General features: G+C 42.1%; 1 protein-coding gene across 2 annotated transcripts in view; it reads left to right on the plus strand.

The window, feature by feature from the left end:
* MED14 (mediator complex subunit 14) overlaps positions 1–21,459 on the plus strand; it is a 116,422-nt gene that overhangs the window by 19,861 nt on the left and 75,102 nt on the right. For both annotated transcript variants that reach the window (XM_085896822.1, XM_085896824.1), the window contains 7 exons: positions 2,081–2,287; positions 2,942–3,082; positions 4,001–4,077; positions 4,414–4,574; positions 9,100–9,246; positions 18,366–18,457; positions 18,613–18,765. In XM_085896822.1, the coding sequence (XP_085752948.1) occupies positions 2,081–2,287; positions 2,942–3,082; positions 4,001–4,077; positions 4,414–4,574; positions 9,100–9,246; positions 18,366–18,457; positions 18,613–18,765 (978 nt within the window). The remainder of the gene's footprint in view (positions 1–2,080; positions 2,288–2,941; positions 3,083–4,000; positions 4,078–4,413; positions 4,575–9,099; positions 9,247–18,365; positions 18,458–18,612; positions 18,766–21,459) is intronic.

The following is a 21,459-nucleotide window of genomic DNA, read 5'->3' on the forward strand; positions in this document are numbered from 1 at the left end:
TTGGATTTCGCTAACTCTAAACACCCGCTCTGTTCGGGAGCAGCCGAGGCTCAGGGGGATGGTATTTTGTGCCGTGGCTAATAATCCCCCCCCCCCGTCTGCTGCAAGGGTCAGTGAACCACTTGCACTGTGGCAAGTGTACAGGCGAAACTCAGAAGTTGTCCTATTCCCCCCCCCCCTTCCTCCCTCGTAGAGTGGGGTTTTTGTGCCTATGACCTGACCCTGCATACTACCAATACATATGCAAAATTTGGTGGAGATCGGTCCAGCCCTGTTTTTTTTCCTATGATTTTATATGTACACACACACACACACACTCTGGAGAACTGCCTTATTTAATACAGGATGATTGTAATTAGTGAACCTTCCAAAAGGAAACCAATTATTGACAATTCCAAGTCCCGAGAATGACTGCAAAAAGCAAGCCATTTATTATTTATTTTTTAAATAAGGATCTTGGAACTGGAGTGAAATCATAAGAAGGAGACAATACTATTTTGCAAGGAAACTTGTTGTTTCATGAATATGAAGTTGTATAATTATTTATTATTCAAGCTGTTGAGCAGAAGCGGTCGTCATGATATCAGCTGTGTGCGCAAGGGCAAGCATGTTTACTTAGCAAAGCTCAGGACTGTACTGAATATAAGACAGCAATTCCATTTCATATCAGCTTTTCATCACTTGTAAGTAATTTATAAAGTGGTCATCACCCGCACACATGACTATCCAAGTCTTTTGTTCTTAAGAATAGGTGCTCATGTTTCACCAGGCACTTGCCATCATCAAAGTAGCCACCTTCCTGAAGCCTCTCAATCCTTCTCTCTCCACGAGAGCTTTTATCGGGCTGTGCACTACCATCTCATGTCATCCCCTGTGCTTACAATATTTCCTACCCCCATTAACCCTACCTAACCCAACCCTCTCTCGCAGGTTACCATGTTTTCTCAACTCCACTCTACTCTTTACTCTTTTCCTGTTTGTTCATTCCCTTTCCTATTTTGTTAAACTGTGGCCCCACTGTTAGTTCATTACCTTTTTACCCAATGTTACCTTGCTCTTGCATGAGCCTCAATCTTGTATAGGAAAAATAATACAACTTGAGCGCACCTCGACTAATCATCCAAATATGTATATGCAATTGGACTCGAGCCATTCCCAGCGAAATCAGTAGGAAGCAACAAAGCGCACTCTTCCTTCTTCACTTTGTGCAGGGACTAGTTGATTGTATTTATCCAGCGTTCTTCAACCTGCCAGGTGCAGTGCAAGTGACCTGCCACAGTTTTGGCCAGCTGTTATGAGATGTTTGTAGACACAATGCCCTTGGAAAATGGGGGAGAACTACCAACCTTCAAACATCATTACTGACTCGATTTGAAGAACAATGAACTGTTATGTCCCAAACTACTGTGGACACGTCCACCAGGTTTTCGTTGAACCAGGCATTGTGACAAACAATCGTCACCATTTGTTGTTATACACGAATAGATGGAAATCCAGTACTACAATACATACAGTGCCCTATCCGAACAAAGAGATGATGTAGGCAACCATATGAGATGATTTCAGGCGGCTACAAGCTTGTACTCTGCAAGCAGACAACCTTCTTTAGTATTTGTTAATAAAGGTCCACGAGGGAAGTGGGTTGTTGGAACCATGCATGCATAACATTGATAAAAAATATAGCGGAAAATTTGACACGGAGGCACGGATTGAGGAAAAGTTGGATGCAGGCAGAAATATTTGGTTTGCCAGATGCAGACACACATGTACAGGGACAGACTGCCACACACATGTGTGAACAGTCTGACCTGCCAACTTATTTCCAACCATTTGTTTCTCTTCATACTCCTTTTAAATTTATTCCAATACAGTAGTTTTTTTATTTTGTTTGGGGCAGTTTTTGTGCAATACATCTTTGTGATTCAATTTGATTCAAATAGTATTTGACGATAATATTTTGAAAAGTTTCCACTCTGTTTTGCTCTTTAGTTTGTTTCTTTCACATCTTCTTTTATGCCGTTCTCTATCCTCGATCGCATTATCACAATGTGCACGTCTGTTTCATGCTTCTTGCCTTTAGGTGGTCGAGGTCTTGGAGACAGAAAATCCAACAGAAGTAACCTACCATTATCACCTTCTTACTGGTGGGAGTGTGGTTACAGGAACAGAAGGCCGTACAGAACCGAACCTTGCATCTCTTGACTTCCGAACTTTCAAAGATGATCTGGATAATCCTTGGGCTTATGGGAGTGTCTGGCAACCCACCTACACCTCCTCCACATTGAAAGTAAATATTATTACCTCTACCACCGAAGGTGGACGGAGGTTATGTTTTCACCCCTGTATCTTTGTCTGTCTCTGTCTGTGAGCAGGCTATCTCAAAAAGTTATGGATGAATTCGGACTAAATTTTGTGGACAGGTTTGGTTTGGTGTGACAAGGACGAATTGATTCAATTTTGGTGAAGATCCAGATATGAGTTTTTTTCATATTCAAAGTAATTCTTGCCAAAACTATATATATATATATATATATATATATATATATATATATATATATATATATATATATATATATATATATATATATATATATATATATATATATATATAAAACATATTTCAAAAAGTTCTGGTTGGATTATGATGAAACTTAGTGGATGAGTTGGGTATGTGACAGGAGCAAGCTGATAATATTTTGGTGCAGATCCAGCCTATCAGTGGGACACAAAACGTAAACTGTTCAGCCTTGCTAGAGGTATGTACTTTACAAAGTGCCATTCTAGTTAATACTTTGTTGCCTTTGTGCAAAGAGAATTGGTCCAGTCAAATTTATTTTTGACTCCAAAGAGATAAACCTGCAACAGATAGCAAAGCAGATTTGTTCCATATCTTATAAAATTTTTGTTTCTCTTTTGTTTTTTCTATATTCTTCACTTGCAGCGTCCTGCTGCCTGGGAGTTAGCCACCACAGAGCCTAAGCGGCCACGGCTTGCTGGAAGTCAAACAACATTCAACCACCGACTTGCACACCTCGTGGCCATGTGTGATGCAAACCTACCATTCGTAAATCTGCAGAATGAGGTACCGTAATAAATAAATCACCCCTACTGGGGTGAAAAAACAAAAAAAACTTTTTAAGGTTGAAGTAAAGCCATGAGAAGGTTTATGCCACACCCTGATATAAAAAGATAATGATAAAGGATTTGGACTTGAAGCTTAAGAACACAACACCTGGATTTCACGTCTCGTCCACCTGTACCTTTTGTTTACTGTTTTCTGCAAACGAGGATACTACTGCATACAGTACTGTCTTTTATGTGGATGAAAACCTGCCGACATTGTGGAGTCATCAGTGTAGAGATCCTTGAAGGTTATCCAAATAAATGTAAAGGTCGATGCTGCAAATATGGAAAGGTTTTCCCACAACAGGGCACCAACTTTCAAGAAATTATTTTGTGAAAATAGTTTGCGAGCAAGAGATGCTGCTTGCCCTTGCTGAGGAAGTGCACCAACATTGGTGAATGCTGAGGAGTGAACTTTGCATTCCTGTGGGAAAGCTTTATACAGAGCAGGATGCAGGGGTGTGTCAAACACACGTGATATGTTCATGAACATTGTCCTAATCTTCTTTCGGGTTCAGGACCTTGTTCACTGTTGGACCAGAACAAGCCATCTCGAGGGTTGGTGGTTCTGTATAGAAGTGCACTTTGTTAATCTGTGATTAGTTTGAAAACGCAAAGCCAATGATGTAATGTGTAGTTTTCAACAAGTGATGCCAACCCATGGGGTTTTCTTGTACAAGTTGGTGGAATGCTTCGCTCATGTTGCGCACACACACCCGGCTCCTCATGTCCACTACATGCGACAAGAACTGATTTTGGAGGTGGGGGAGGAAATAGTGAAGCCTTATTTTGGGAAAAAAAATTCGAAAAATTCATTTTAGACATTTGGCCATCAGTGAACACCTCTTGTTTCTCACCTCTTTTGTTTACTTCGCAGCTCACCTCCATGAACATCCCTCACCAAGGTTTGCAGCTGGAGGGAGACAACATCACCTTGTCTGTTCGCCTACTCAGGTGGGATACCAACCTGCCCACACAGATTTACCTGCCATTTTCAGCATTTGCGGTCGCAATATGCATCTGTCTTTGTTTGGACATTTTACTTTAGATTCGATTCGGGTTTGGGTTCAACATATCAGGATTGGTTTGGCCATTTGATCATCATTGCAAGGTCATTTTATCCTTTGCTTAATTGATTAATTGCAGCATTGTGTTTTCCTCCAGCCTAATCTGTAATTAAAATACTGCAATATTGTGTTGATTGAAAGACTGGTGATGAAGTTTTGAAGGACTTTGTGATTAAAAAACAATAATTTATTTGCTAAATTGCTGGAATTCGTCTTATCTTAGGGTTCCTCCATGTGTGGAGGTGTCTGAAGAGACACGACGTGCACTGGAACGTGGCCTCCTTGAGTGCACATTTCGCCTGCAAGGGCGTAATAACCGATGCTGGCTTGTTGAACTTGTCTTCGCTCACTGTCCCCTGCAAAGTTCCTCACCACGTGAACAGGGTAAGTGTTCTCAACAATTATGATCCACATTGGAAATTAAAGGCAAGAGTGGGGGTAAGGGTGGGGTGGGGGTAGCTTGATGCATTATTTAAAGTTCCATTTGACCTATCTGGCATCTACAGGATATTTTTTTAATGCCTCAGCTCATGAGGTCGTTGAAAGCATTATGTTTTTGGGTTGTCCGTCTGTGCTAATTTTCTGTTTTCTCTGCAACTGCTTATCCGATTGGCACAACATTTTCACCAGAGGAGAGACTACTCATGTAGAATGTTTGAATGGCAATTACTACATCATATGTCATGTGTGTGGCAGTCATGTTGAAAAAATGGAAAAACTTTGGACCTCTGTATCTCCGAAACCGCTACATGGAAAAAGTGGAAACACAGCACGTATCAAGTACTTCCCATGGGAAATAAGTGTGATTGTTTTTTTTTATTATGTCATTGATAGCTTCGTTATGACATCATAATTGCATACATCGCCCGATTTGTCCGATCAGTATAGAAATTTTTGAGGGTCATCTCAGGCTAAATTTTTTGGGTGAAATAATTGATGACGCCATCGGTCATGTGGTTTGACAGCCATTTTTTTTCAACATAAAAATCTTCTCCGAAACGGCTGAACAGATTGAGGCGAAACTTTACAGGTATGATCGCCTATTCACGAGGAACAAAAAGTTCTCCACTTATGATGTCATTGGTCACATGGTTTGGCAGTTGTTTTTTTTTGAAGAATAAACCTTTAAAAATTCTCTTCTCCAGAACGGCTTCACAGATGAAGTGGAAACTTCACCCACATGTTCCCCAAGGGATACCAGTATGTTCATGAATAAGTAATACTAATAGGTTACATGGTCTGGTAGCAATATTGGATTAAACGAAAATTCTTTTTAAAACTCTTTCTCTTCAACCGCTTCATCAATCAATGTGAAATTTCACAATTATGATCGAGTAGTCATGGGGAATATAGTGTTATGGTTGTGGAAATTCGCATTACACCATAAAGAGTCCTCAGGTGAGATATCTCGATAAGTCCATGTGTAGTTAGTCCACACCCGTTGTATAGAGGGAATTTATGTGATCCATTCGGGCTGCGATCCTTCAGTTAGCCATTTTTTCTTTCTCTATTATTATTTTTGACTATTAAGCCGCCAACAACGCAAACAGCCACTACCCTTACCTTCACAACTCCATCCCGAAAACATCGCTTCACCGCCGTTCCCAAACAACACCATAACCATCAAACCACCACCGAAAACCCTCCACCACCTTCGCCTCTCTCCTTCACAACCAACAACCGCACCACCTGTGAACACTGAACATCGGGCTGTCTAGGGCCCGTTCGGCGATTGGTGCCAAACGCACCGAGCCGCGAGCGCGAATGGCAGCCTTTCGGAGGGGAAAATTCGGATCCAAAATACTTCACGCCCACTCCCCCTCCGACCAATGGGCGAATGCGAGGCGGCTTGGCCCCGCCTCCAAGCGCGTGTATGTGAAGTCCGTTTCTGCAAATATGCGGATCAAGGGAGGTTCACGCCCCTTTTTGCCCGACCAATGGCTGAACAGAGGGTGGCGTGGCCCCGCCTCCAATCGCGTTTTGATCCGCATATTTGCATATCGGCTCCTCCTGAGACCAATAAAGAGACGAGCGCAAGGCGACTCGCAAGCGTGAGTTGGGAGAAGACCGGGGCAGAGCTGAGTGGAACTGAGAGGGTGAGTCGAGCTTGGAGAGAAGTTGCGGAGGAGTTGCAGGGAAGACAGCGACGAGGTCGCGGTGTGAGGGTCGCTCGACTCGTCGTGAGATCCAGGCCGGCCAGCCATACCTCTCCCTGAGCATCAACGATTTCCCCCCCCCCCCCATTCGCGCTGAGATAGTGCCGAGGGGGGCCCCCGTCCCCCCCCCCACCCTAAACGTGGTTCCAACGGGACCGCTCGCGCGGAGCACGCCGGAGAGGACTCCCCGACCACGCCAGGGCACGGAGTCGGGGCGCAGCGGCGCGAACATTGCGGCTTGCCCGCCATCATGTCACGAGGACGCGGGTAAGACCTCCCCGGTCTCATGGACCTGGCTGATCCTCCAGGATCCACGTACATTTGGTCTACGGGCCTGTCTGCCTCCTTGCCTGTGAGTGTGGCTTTCTTCCTTTGCTTTTTGCGTAAATGCTTGTGGTGGCGCCGTCTTTCAAGTAGAACTGTGTACGTGTTGTTGTGTATACGCGTATAGTCGGTTTTAACTGCTTTTCTTACATTTGCTTTTTGTGCATTTTTGTATGGCTACACATACGTGCTTGTGTGTGTGTGTGTGTGTGTGTGTGTGTGTGTGTGTGTGTGTGTGTGTGTGTGTGAGTGTGTGTGTGTGTGTGTGTGTGTGTGTGTGTGTGTGTGTGTGTGTGTGTGTGTGTGAATAAAATGCTTGCTTGTTGAACTGTTCCCGCTCTGCTTCGTCTCCTTTCTTTTTAATTGACTCTCCATCCTGCATCGCGTAAGAGATTGGTAGTGGGTGTAAGTTCCTGGTAACTAATCTGAACCGTCGAGGTCGATTATAACTCCGCTCGGTTATCTCTGCAGTACGGAACGAACCGCTTAAGCGGTTCGTGTCCGAAGTCGACCTGCGGCGAGGTACGATCGCCCGATTAACCATCCGCGTAGGTACTTAGGTAGGTCGAGTTTGGCGAACAACCCTATCCTATGCGGGTGGCCGATTGGCACGATTGTGGTGAGGTCGAAAGACCCACCCATGCGTGACTAGCTCCCGGCGTTGTTCCGAGAGGGTCACGACTGAATTGTCCGTCCGGTGGGTGACGTGCCGCGATTCGAGTTACGTGGCCGATCGCATGCCGGCGGGCGCAAATTCTCAACAATATGTTTTAAATTTCAACTTGATCAGAAAAATGGTCTGGAAGCCAGAATTATTAAATATTTTGAATCTGGGTTTAGGAATTTAAATCAAACTTGGTACAAGTATGTATAATGATGTAATAATGTGGACAGAGGCATATCTGGTGACATCGTGACGTCGAAGAGTCCTGTTCTAGTTTAGTGTACAATGAGGGCTCATGGAAAACTAATACACTCAACGGATCAGGACATAACAGGACAAAAGGACCAGTAGAAAGGGGGGAGAAACACCAACAGTAGAATTGAAGGACAAGATAGAGGGAGCTGTAAACAAACTGTGCGTGTAGAGAGGAATGTGGGGGCATAAAAGGACACATGGGGTAGGTAAGATGGATAGAGAAGGCAGCTCTCAGGAAGGAAAAATTGGAAATTTGGAAGTAACGGGGCTTGGGTGGGTATGGGAGGGGGGTTAATGATTGTAGAAAATATCATTGCTTTGGATGAACTGAGATGGTGGTGAACAGCTGTCTTGAAGACCTGGAGGGGTTGGAGTTTGTGTAAGGTTTGGTCTTTGGGAGTACAATTTTCAGGTACTTTATATGGATAAATAAGATCATTATTCATTTTTGTCGTTCGTTCTATTCATGGGACTGGTAGGATACACAGCTGGATGATGATGATTATATATCTGTGTATATGTGTATGTATATGTATATATATATATATATATATATATATATATATATATATATATATATATATATATATATATATATATATATATATATATATATATATATATATATATAGTGTGGTAATGTGGAGCCGATTTTCTCCGTCTGGAACCTTTTCTTCTAAAGTTTCTGCTGTCATAGAATTATACAAATGGTACTGCCGGAAAGGTAACAATCAATTTACTTGGTTGGAAAGCTAATATTAGATTTACTTGAAACAAAAAATAGTTAATCACAAACTTGCCTGTTATAATAGCCCGTTTTTCCATGATTGGGGAAGAAGAAGCGGGTTCACAAGCTTTAATGTAGCGATTCCAACGGTGACATTTCTTATTCTACGACAGCAGGAACCCTTTGCAATTACACGGGAAGAGCACACAAAAGGAAATGTAGTAATACTTCTCAAAGCAATCAAAAAAGATATAAAAGTGCATGGAAGGACCACACAAACAACCACAACAACAACAATTGCATGTTATATAAGGCCCTTTTTTGTGTGTTTTGCTTCTTTGTACATCGTCGTTGACACAGATAGACATGCAATGTTTGTAAGGTACAACATGTTGTATTTTGATTAAACCCATCAGTGAAGCGACGGGAGGCACACAGAGTACAACATATATTACAGTACTACCGGTTACCTGTGTCGTTGTTAATTGCTCTGCTCTTCTTGACATCATATCTTGCCAACGGTCTGCAGGCAAAATGTTTTGCGACTCTCTAATTCAATACCCCAAAAGTGAATTATATAATGATTAATTTCCATCCGAGAAAACAATGCTTTCCATATCTAAAGCAGGTGTAACTGTTTGGTGGTCATAATTGGAAAATGGTTATGGTTACTCTTTAAATGCCCCAGAGAAATATCTTTGAACTTGCCTTTTGAGGCTTATTTTGGGTTTTTTTTTTTTTTCATTGATTTCTTTTCTTTTCTTTTCTTTCCTTTTGCCTCAGGGACTGTCAGACACGTGTACCTTTCATATGAGACTCCCCCAGCAGAGCCAGTGGGATGTCACCGTGTCATTGAAATGTTCCTGGCTGATTGGGCAAGCATCGCTCAACTTCATGAGAGTGTTCTAGCTTTTTCTCGCATCTTGCATGGTTGGTTGTGCTCACTGTTTATTTTTGATTTGCAGATGAGAATCACTCAAAACAAAGCATGCCTTTGGAATAAAAATAAGTAATTGGTTACGACTACAATTACTACTCGTACTGCTACTATTACGACGACTTCATTTAAAGCTTCTAGTTATTCCCACCTTTTTGTGGGGTCTATTGAGGAAGGTATTTGGCCCAAGTCTTTTGCTAACTGACTGGCCAGGCCTGGCGTTTGATCAAAGGTGGCTGGAATTTATTCAGGGTGCCAGCAATAACTTGCTTACTCTTCACAAAAAGGGGCATCTTTAACATTCGTCAACTAAGGCTGGCAGACAGGTCATTCGGCTCAATGTCAATCTGAAGGATGACGCACTCCTTGATGAAATTGCGTGCCTGTGAAGCATCGATATGATGGTTTATAATTGGTTTGAAAAGTGAAACTCAATGAGACAGCTCAAAGGCAAGTGCACTCACCTTTGCACCATCCTGTTGGATGAAAAAAATGAAGAAATGAACAAATTAAAGTTAAATAGAATAGTTGTATTGTTTTCTGTGTTGCCATCACAGTTATTGTTTTTTTTCTGTACAACTGCTCTTCACTTTAAAATTATTCAGACTTTGCCTCTGAAAAAAGAGGAACGTTACTGCTGCCATCTTGCTTCACTCATTCTCCTGTTGCTCTCACCAAGACACCACAAAGTGATTCACACTCCAATCGTCATTTATTCATGGACTAATAAGATGAACCATCCAAGAACAGTTGTTCTCCCTTTCAGGCGTCATCACAAAGAGCCATCAGCATGGCTTTTTGTCAATCTTGACCGATAAACTTTAGCTTACATAGCTGCATTTGTACCTCGTTTACTGGGAAATTTGCCCAAATTGTATTTTCTGGTTAATGGTGTATTATTTCTTCTTGGAATGTAGGGCTTTCTCTGAATTCTAAAGTGGCGCTGTTCCCAAAACTGAAAAAAAAATTTAACCAATTATTTTCCCTTGGTGGGCTGGCAAGATGGTCTGCACTAGAGTTATGCACACTCGTGTCTAAGCTGTCTTTCCTGGGTTCGAATCTCGGCCCAGCTGTAAACTGTCATCACGGTGTTTCACAGGCAAGGTGATTCATCAACGTTTGCCATCCTTCGGATCAACGTTAAACTAGGCATCCCATCTGACAGCATTAGTTGGTGGACGTTAAAGATCCCACGGTGCCCTTCGTGAAGAGTCGATGAGCTATCACCGGCACCATGGGAAAACTCCAAATTGCTGCCCTATAACCTTATTCAAATGTCCCCCCCCCCCCAGCCAACCGCCCAAGAACGTGGAAATAATTGTGGCCGTTAAAGAAAAATAATTTCCCTTGGAGCCAAAGTACTATTTCTCCTTCAATTCTTTGTGTACGGTGATAACATTGTGTTATCAGGAACATCAATGTCTCTGGAGATGAACTTGTAGCCTTGATATTGTCCATGCTTGGCTACAATCTAGTGTCTGACCTCAGACAATTCTTTGGTTTTCTTTCTTTTCTCCATGCTCATTGTGGTACACACAGTGACACAAAACAGCAGAATGACTCCTTTTCTCAATTCAAACTGGTTGAATGAGTGATTTTTGGCTTGCCTGTTCGAAGAACAGAGAGTTATAGCGATACCCCCGGCGTGAACGTCAGCGTGAGCGTGAAAATGTTAAAGTTTTTGGTGCAAGTTATTTCCTTTCTAATGTTTTTATCTACCACACTATTTTTTACTGATTACAATATACAAATACATATATTGCTGTAAAATTATTTGGATCAGGCTTCACTACAATGCTTTATAAAAAATACTATTAGACTCGTCTTGTAGAAACGATAAATGTATAAATAGCGAGCATTGGGTTGCTTTGACACCAGCTCTCTGGTTACCCCTCAGCCTGAATTGGCTAAGGGGTATTGTCGTCATGGGCGTTGTCCGTCCGGGCGTCTGTCAACTTTTGGTTTCCGTCAATTTCGAGGAGAATGCCTTGTCCGATTAAATCAATTTTTGCAGGGTGTGTTGGGGTTGAGTCGAGGAAGGTTCCTTTTGAAAATGGGCGCGCTGCGATTTTCAATGTGGCCTCCATGGCAGCCATCTTTAAATTGGTTTCCGTCGATTTCGAGGAGAACGCCTTGTCCGATTAAATCAATTTTTGCAGGGTGTGTCGGGGTTGAGTAGAGGAAGGTTCCTTTCAAAAATGGGTGCGCTGCGATTTTCAATGTGACCTCCATGGCAGCCATCTTGAAATTGGTTTCCGTCGATTTTGAGAACGCCTTGTCCGATTAAATCCATTTTTGCAGGGTGTGTTGGGGTTGAGTAGAGGAAGGTTCCTTTCAAAAATGGGTGCACTGCGATTTTCAATGTGACCTCCATGGCAGCCATCTTGAAATTGGTTTCCGTCGATTTTGAGGAGAACGCCTTATCCAATTAAATCCATTTTTGCAGTGTGTATTGGGGCTGGGTCGAGGAAGGTTCCTTTCGATAATCAGTGCGATGCGATATCCAATATGGCGGATAGGGCAGCCATCTTGAATTTGGTTTCCGGACAATAACTTGAGAACGGCTTGACAGATTTATTTTATTTTCATGGGGTTATAATGTGGGTGGTCAGAGGAAGGTTCCTTTCGATAGACAGCACAATCCGATATCCAATATGGCGGCTAGAGCAGCCATCTTGAATTTGGTTTCCGGACAATAACTTGAGAACGGCTTCACACATTGATTTTATTCTGGCGAGCTATAATGGGGTTGAGTAGAGGAAGGTTCCTTTGTAAAATGGGCATGTTGCGATTTTCACTGTGGCCGCCACGACAGCCATCTTGAAATTGGTTTCCGTCAATTTAGAGGAGAACGCCTTGTCCGATTAAATCCATTTTTGCTGGGTGTGTTGGGGTTGAGTAGAGGAAGGTTCCTTTCGAAAATGGGCGTGCTGCGATTTTCAATATGGCCACCATCTTGAAATTGGTTTGCGTCAAGGGGCTGAGGGGTTACGCCCACTTTGCGGTGATATTTTTACATTTTGCAAATCTCTGGAATGTTAATCTCGTTGGTTGTTATCTCCATTTGGGTTTCAGGAGGTGGGAGAAAGTTCTCTCAGAACTCAAAATCTCCACCTCCTTTTTGGTGAAAGATCATGATTCATGAACCAAACTGTGAAACTTTGTTCTCATAGCCTCGTTCCAAGGGCTCTTTTCAGAATCTTTCCTGAACCTCTGACAGCCTCCACGTGTAGCTTGTTTGTAGTGATATTCCCCTGAATATTTTTAAGTACTCAGTAAGAGTTTTCTTTATCATTCCTGTAGCTCTGACTATCACTGGTACAATTTCAGCTTTTCTTTTGTCTTTTTATTTTTGTATACATTGTCAAGGCTCATATGAGAGCTTACGCACAACAAACAGCAAAAGGGGGGGGGGGCATGAGACAAGAGGGGTGGGAGAGGGAAGGACAAAACAGTGGGGAACAGAGACATTAGGAGATCTGTGGAGGGGAGAGGGATGTGGCGGGGAACACGGGGTATACGATATGGACATTACAGGGACTTTCAGGAGGAAAGCAGGGAATTTGAAGGAGGTGGGTTTGGGGTGAATTAACGGGGGTAGAAAAGATCGAGGATTTGGATGGGGGGGTGATAGGTGGTGGTGAATGGCTGTTTTGAAGGCCTGGAGGAAAGGATGGGATTGAAGAGAGTGTGGGAGTTTATTTCAAAGGCAGGAAAAAAAAGAGGAACAAAAGAGTGAAGGTGAGCAGTGATTTGTAGTTTTGGTAAATCTTTCTTCAATTTCTTTCTTTCAATTTCCAAGTCCTCTTGACCTCATTTTTCAGATCCTGGTATTTGGTAATTTTCCTGATTTCTGTAGCATTTCGTCCAAAGTCATTGGGAACTGAAACCTCAATTGAGCAATGCTAACTTTTTATTTTTGTGTTTGAGCCTGATGTCTGGACAGAATGCCTTGTTTGCAATGCCCACAACTTGATGGGATCATCTTGTCATGTGTGAGCATTATATGTTTATTTTCAAGGATCAGATTTGATTTGTTTTTCCATGATTGGTCTGCGACCGGGATGTTGAAATGTTGACAAACTTGCCAATGGATTACTCTACAGACACCGTCATGTCTTTCTGTGCACAGTTGTTCCGACATGAGGTTTTTTTACATCCGAAAGGAGGTGACTGGTACTTTCTGTTTCTACCCCACAAAACCTACATTTGTCCGATTGGCTCAATCCCGCAATTTTCTAAAGGGCATTAGTGAAGTGTCCTTGGTCTTGAGCATTTATGATGACTCCTTCTCCATCCCAGTTAATTTGACCTCTTCTTAGCTGTTCCAAGGAGCCTCCCTTGTTGATCCCTGTCCTGTTAAGCTCTTTTTTGAATCTTCCTGCTCTTTTGTCATTCTCCCATTTGTCAGAGTATATCTGCTGATATTTCTTTTTGTAATCTTCCTTTTTTTTATTTTTCCTTTGCAATCATTGGGGCTGTGTTTGTTTCTGTTTTGTTTTCCTGTGTAGTATCTGTAATTTGCACAGGTTTTTGGAAGTTTGTTGCTAAATTGATTAAGGATCCTTTTCTGGTTTGTTTTCTTGCTCGTGTACAAATCTCATCTGATAGTTTGTTGAGCTTTTCACATACTCCGCAAGTCCCACACATGATGTTCTGTGCACTTGGTTGAGCTCCATCAGACCACCTCATCCTTCTTGTCTTGGTAAGTACAACCTTGGTACGCATTTTTTTTTTGTGTTGTACCTGGGGACCTCCTTCTATTCCAAGGTATTTGTAGGATGCTTCGTTTTCTAGTGACTGTGTTGTTGTACTCTGATTGATTGAGATGTTGTCTGTTCTTTTTGTTTTTCCTTGTACAAATGTGCAATTGGCACATTTATAAAGACCAAACTCCATTCGGATGTCCTCCGAGTATTGCTCAACAAGTTTCAGTTCATCTGCCAATTTCTTATTTGGTGCGCAGAGTTTTAGATCATCCATGTACAGAGGATGTCACCTTTCTTGTTTCTTTGGTCATTTTTCTGTTGCACGTCAGATTGTATCCGTGTTCATTGATGAGATTACTTGGTGGATTCACAGCCAGACAAACAGGAGGGAAGAAAGATTGTCACCTTGTAAGATACCTCGTCATAGCTTTCCTTCTGGGATTCCAATCTTTCCTTCCAAGTAAGGTAGTATTATCAGAGTAGTGTTGCAGAGCATCCTTGCTTTCTCAATCAGTGTGACTGTTTGAGGGTCAATTTTGTATACTTGCATGCATTTCATAATCCCTGAATGTGGGACACTATCAAAGACTTTTTTGTAATCGATCCAGGCTGTGGATAAGTTGGTTTGTCGAAGCTTGCAGTTTTTGAGTATGGTTTTGTTTACGATGAAATAGTCTGTTGTTTCATAGCATCCTCTCATATCCGTTCTGTTCTGCCTCGAAAGGTCCTTGTTGAGTGAGGTGGTCATAAACTGCATCGGTGATTATACCTTTTTAAAGTTTGCATGTTGTTGTTAGGCATGTTGTTGGTCTATATTTGTTGGGTCGATGTGTCTCTTCAAATTTCAGGATTAAAAGAGTGTTGCCTTTTGTGAACCATTTATCCATTGGCTGTTCCCTTTGGATGAGTTTGTTAAATGCCCGAGCATAGTGAGGGTGGAGAGCATGGAGGCACTTTAGTCAGAAGTTTGGAATCTCGTCCGGGCCTGGGTATTTAAAGTTTAGCGCTTTTGCGAGATGTTTTCTCATTTTATCTTCATCAATTACCATTGGGTGTATTTCCTGTAGATGTTGCTTTTTATTTTCTAAGTGTTGTATCCACTCTGCTTCCTTGTTGTGTTATTTTTCGTCTTCAAATATACCCCACCAAAATTTTTCTTGTCCTCTTTTTTTTTTTTTTTTTTTTTTTTTTTTTTTTTTTTTTGTTAGGGGGAGTTGCCACATGTTTTTTTTGTGTCCCAAGCTCTTGGTATAACTTTTTCAGGTTGTTTTCACACTGTTTATTTTGATTTCTTTTGTTGGCTTCACACTGTATATTTTGGTTTCTTTTGTTGGCCTCATCATAGTTTTTATGCCTCCGCACCAAGGGTGCCGGAGGCATTATGTTTCCGGGTTGTTCGTTCGTTCGTCCGGATTTTCGTTTACGCGATAACTCAAGAAGCAAATTGTATAATTTCATCAAACTTGGTAAAAAGGTAAAGTAAGACAGGGCAATTAAGTGATTAGATTTTGGGCCAGATGTGATAAAGGTCAAGGGTCAAACTCTGAAATTTTATTGTTTATGCCCTAACTCAAATATTGGACAGAATTTCATCAAACTTGGTACAAAGGTAAAGTTAGACAGGGCAATTGACTGATTAGATTTTGGGCCAGATATGATAAAGGTCAAGGGTCAAATATGTCAATACTCAAGTGTTTGTGCGGGAGAGCGGAGGCATACCCGTCGACTGCGCGCAGTCAAATTACTCTAGTTTGGGTTTTTTTCCTTGCTATCTGTTGTACGTGGAGTTTATTTTGGGCAGTTAATGGTTCTTGTCTATTGTTGACCTCCGCCATCGAAGATGGACGGAGGTTACTGTTTTCACCCCTGTCTGTTTGTTTGTTTGTTTGTGAACAGTATTACAGAAAACTCCTCGACGGATTTCGATGAAACTTGGTGGGGGGGTTAGGTATGGTCCAAGGATCATGCCATTAGATTTTGGACTTGGTCCAAAGTCCAATATGGCCACTATGGTGGCCATTTTGAAAAAATATTTGAATTTTTGCTTTTGCATTTCTACATGTTTTAAGTGATTTCCAACCCCCCCCCCCCAAAAAAAATTGTTCGAGAAAAAAAACAAAATTTTGCAACTTTTTTTTCAACAAAATTTCGATTTTATTTTTTTGCATTTCTTCATGTTATAAGTTATTTCCAACAAAAAACATGCCAAAATTATAATTGTGGCTGATTTTCGAACTTCAGGTGGATATACCCACGTAAAATCAATTTCTGTCTCAAGGAATCTAGTTATGACGAATGAATTGAGTTTGTAAAAGTTAAAAGTAAAACGGAAAGTTGCAAACTATAACTCTGTGAGCACTGTTGACGTCAAATTGAATGAATAGGATATCAGGTTCACTTGAGTGACCTAGCAGTATTGGCGGCGGAGGTTTTGCACTCTACCGAGTGCTCCCCCTCTAGTCTTCTATGTTTTCTTTCTTTATTTGTCTGATTATTTTCTTGAGCTTTGGATTTCTGTTTCCCCTCTTGAATTGTTCCACTTGTTCCATTTCCACCCTCAATCGGTCTCTCTGCTTCTCATGTCTCTGTTTCCATAGTGGTGTCTTGTTTCTGGTCAGATAATTATCAGATCTATATTTTTGTGACGTCATTTGCCTGTGATGTTCTCTTGGACAAACAGTGCTGCTGCAAAACTCACATTGTTAAATTTTTCTCAGATTTGGTGATTTTGGGAGCATTTTAGTGACCGCTTGGTTTATTCTCCTTTATTGTAACTTTAACTGTTTGTTCTAGTTTATTCGGTAGAGATGTGATTTTTGTTTGGGTGATATTAATATAATTTCCTCTATTTCATTAGCCAGCTCGTATTCTAGTCTATGCTATTCATTGTTAACCTCCTCTTCCTCTTCTTCATTCTGTTGTCCACTATTCTCCTACTCATTGTGATCTATCCTTGTTGCTCTTTTTTTTTTTTTTGGGTTCCAAAGTTGCCATTTGATCTGAGTTAGTAACTCCAAGTTGATCTTTCTCTATGGGTGTTGCTACAACGTTTCCTTTTGTCATTCTCTGGTCCTGTTGTGGAGTTTCCAGTTTTGATTCTCGATTCAGTTCTCCAATCTGTTTTCCAATTTCTGTTTCTGTTGTGATTAAATTTGAAATGTCATCTGTTTCTGTTTTCCTCTCTTGTTCTTATTTCTGTGTCGCACCATTAAGTTCCGTTGGTTGTTCCTTTTCTGTGGGAGCTTGTACTTTGGGAAACTCACCCCGAACGTATGTCCCACCATTCCATTAGGGTATTGGTGACAGATCACCATTTATCGGTGACCAGTCATTTCTTATCACCTCTTCAGTTTGTTTATCTCTTATTCTTAATTCCTCCTCTGTGAATATTTTCTGTTTGAGGATGTTGTTTTTCTTGGAGTTTAGTGTTGCCCTATTAAAATTACCTTTGTCAGAGCATAATCTTCAGATTATCTGATCCTAGGTGTTCACACTTTCTTTCCTCATGCTTTTTTGTTTGGCGTATTCCTTTGCCCATAGTAAGGTCCATTTTCCCTTCTTTGTCCAAATTTTCTTTTTGACACTGATTCTCTCTTCTCGGGTCATCCGGTTTATGTCTTCAATTGCTTGCTGTCTTGTTTTGTCGGTTATTTGCTTTATTCTTTCCTGGGTCAAGTAACTTTGGCTTATTAAAGTGACTGCAGTCAATTTTGTTACTGGAACTCTTTCTGCCTTGGCTGACAGCTTTGTTCGTTTAAATTGGTTCACGAATCTTTCTCCTTCACCCCCATGCTTCATGCACAGAATAAACTTTGCAGTGGAGGATGATTTCCTTCTCTGAGCTCCAGCTCTGTTCATTTAATCTTCTGCGATTCGTCTGGAACCTAGTAGTAGTTGTTTAGGGAACAGGTTACACCTTTTTAGCTTTGGTGTAGAGTGCTGTGCTGTCGTGAGGCAGGGATCCCCTTCCTCATTCGAGAAGGTGCAGTCATTATCCTTTTCAACACACGTTCTGGCTGCTCGGTTTGGTTGCACAGACTTGCGCATCTGCGAAGGTGGGATCTGCGTCCCTTTAGTCATTTTCTATGACTGCTGTTGTTTGGCATATTTTTGCTTCAGCCAGCCATATTGCTTTGCGCAAGAGGCCGTAGGGCCTTGGCTGCTTGACAGAGGTCATCATTTGGCACTCAGAGGAGTCGTGCCAAGAAAGTGTATACCAGGGTTGTGTGTCTGCTTGCTCGCTTTCTCCTCACTGGTTTGCTTAGTAGCTTGCCATCGCTCGGAATCGCTCACGGGGGAGGTATCTACAGGCAATCTTTATTTTGTACTCTGCCATACAAATTTAATATCCTCTTCCCTGTGTCTTGTTCCCAATCCCCCCCTCCCCCCTTCTCAATGTACAGACTCTCCAATGGCTTTCCAGCAGTTTGCTGAGGTGCGCTCTTACTCGTACAAAAAGATAGTTTTCTGCTACGGACACAATAAAGGAAGTTCGGTACGATGGTTTGTTCTTGCTGCTTTGTTTCGACTTGATTCGTTTTGCTTCTTTCGTTCTTCTTTTGCCTTTTTGCTTCTCATTTTACGAGTATGTGGTTTTTATTGTATTTTTTTATTTTTACCCTCGAAATCATCCTTCCATAAACCCCCTAGATTGGAGTGCAGTGGCTGTCGGGTTCTGGCCGTTTTCATCTTTCACTTGGCACCGTTGGCCCGAACTCGGGCTCCAGTAATTGCCATAGTATCATCGGGCACCAACTTCAGGAAGCATTCAACCGTTCACCATGCATTGCACAGCTCTTGCAGGTAAGTCTCAGAATTGTGTTGTTACAGGTGAACAATGTTGTTGAGATTGGTTTTATAAACCTTCATTTGCACTTGCTATTTAATGGATGTTTTCCATACTGATTCCATGAGTCTTCCCTGAAACCCTCATCCAAGATACAGTATTCTTTTTTTCTCCGTCTCTCTTAGAAATAGTATTTGAATGTTGTTGTTGTTGTCGTTGTTGTCGCGTGTAATAGAGTAGTACATTTTACTGTGCGAGTTTCATCAGCTTTGCTGTGTTGTTTCTCTTTTTATTATTTTTTGGGGGGGAGTAGCAGCTGAAACCTGAATCCTATCCCAGTTCCTCCTGATGACTCTCATCTTTGCTCTTTGCTTATTCTCGTTCGTTCGGATGACTCCAATGTAATATTTTGTCTTTCATTTGATTATGTTCGAACACGATCCTGATGCTGTGTGGACTATGCTTTCCCGCTGACAGACCTCTGGTATCTTGTTCCTGTTGCTGCATTTGAGCCTTGAGAAGTAACTGCTCTCCGTGTTCTTTGTGACATCCTGGATCTTTGTTCTTTTCACACTTTCTACATTTTCACATTTCTCGTTATTAATTCGAAGTACTGTTTTGCTTTTTCTTTTCTTTTTGTTCATTGTACACCGCTCCTTCCCAATTCCATATCCAGGCGATGCATAATGTCATTGCCAGGCGCCAAAGGGAGTAGCCAGTTTTTACTCCATTTGTTTGTTACCCTCACTGAAGGAGAGGGTATTGCAGTTGGGTCCGTTTGTTTGTTTCCCTCACCGAAGGAGAGGGAATTGCATTTCGACAGGTACATCAAGGACGGTGGTCTTGAAGGCACTCCACAACTCTTCAGGATCTCCCAAGGCACCCAGACCCCCCAAATCTCCACTCAGCCTGTTCGCAAACTCCTCAGCTACCCTCTCATCCCTGAGTTTGCCAGCATCCAGCTGAGGCTGGGTTGGTATCATTCTCCTGGATTTAAGCTGCAACCTCAGATTTGCTCCAACAAGCCTGTGGTCAGTATTGAGGAACTGAGCACTCCAGGAGACCCTGCAGTTCTGGATCATTCTCCAGTGACCATCAACGAGCACATAGTCAATCTCCTTTGCCACACCACCAGCGTTGGAATTACCAAGTGCAGCGATGAGCCTGTGGGCGCTGAAGCCATGAACTGGCCACCCGAAGTCCATGACTTCTTGCAAAGTCAAGGAACTTGGTGCTATTCTGGTTCACAGTTCCAGACCCATGGGGACGAACACACGTCTCATAACCATCCCTATCAGTTCCAGTCGATGCATTGAAATCCCCCAAGACTAAAAGAGTATCTCGCCTGGGGCACTGATCAACCACAGACTCGAGCGTGGCATAAAATGCGTCCTTCACGGTGAGATCACTCGCCTCAGTCGGAGCATAAACATAGACCAGGGAAATGACACCTAAGGAGTGACGAATCCTTTTAGGCCATCAGCCATGGCTCAGAAAGTGCCTGAAAATCAAGTTTTGTTCCACTCATCAGGTGGGGGGGGGGGTAGACAAAACCTTGATAATATGATAGTATATATCCAAATACATACGTATCCAAAAGTTCTCCTCAAATAGTTGCAGTTATTGTGTATTTTCATCTTGAAAATCGATGCATTCCCCACGTTCTCTCATTTGAATTTTCTCCACTCGGATCACGTTTTGGCCACGTGACGCCTCGACAGCCAATAGATCGGCTGACATCGTATGCAAATTACGTCACTGTCATGTGACCAGCTAAGTTGGCCAAGATGGCAGCTTCCTGCAGGGAGGAAATCACCGGCAGCTGATCGGCGATTTTTGATGAATATGGCCAGTGAGGACGCTCCCCCGTGTATTATTCACCAGGACAATGTAGCGAATGAAGAAGTCAAACGTTTTACGTCTGTAAGATGGGATAAATGGAGAGAAAGTGTCAACAAATGGCTCGTGTTAGACGGTCACGGACGACGTTTAGCCGAGAGTGCCGGCGCGGGAGGACTAACTTCGATCATGGGCCTATTGTACCCGGAGTGCCGGTGTAAAGATTTCAAGCTACCCCCCTTTCAAGTTACCTCCCGGTAATCTGAAATCGATTTCAAGTTACCCCCGGGGGTCGCTTGAAATCGATTTCATCCTTCCCCCTACGATTTCATATTTCCCCCCTCAAAACATTTATTTATGTATGTTTATTTACAAAAAATAGTAATTTAAATGATATTGAAAACTAATTAAGGAAAAACCATTGACCACGTGATGTCGTGACTGCCTTTAAAGAATTTGCAATGAATTTTGATTTTATCATGAATGATTTTATTTTAATATTGTTATTAATTGAAATCAGTATTTCTCATGCTGTTCTAGTTTTTGCCACATTTTTATGAAATCCTTCTTCGATATAGTTGATCCAAATAGACAAACTGGTATATCTTTTTAACCAACTCGGACTATATTTACAATTATGGTAACAACACAATAAAATCAATGTATAAGAAACGCAATGAAAGCAGCTTATTTTTAATTCACAATTTAGTTGTGGTGGTGGTGGTCGTATGGCAGCTTAGCTGCCGGGGTAGCTATCATTTCTTGAAGCGCGACTGTGTCGCTGATGCAGTGCCCCTCTTCCTGTACACACACTGGAACTGGTGGTACTCATTTCGCCGACCTCGGAAGGATGACAGGCTGAGTAAACCCCC

Source organism: Eptatretus burgeri, chromosome 10 (assembly GCF_056783735.1).
Source record: "Eptatretus burgeri isolate ZD-2024b chromosome 10, Ebu_testis_v1, whole genome shotgun sequence".
Classification (NCBI taxonomy): Eukaryota; Metazoa; Chordata; class Myxini; order Myxiniformes; family Myxinidae; genus Eptatretus; species Eptatretus burgeri.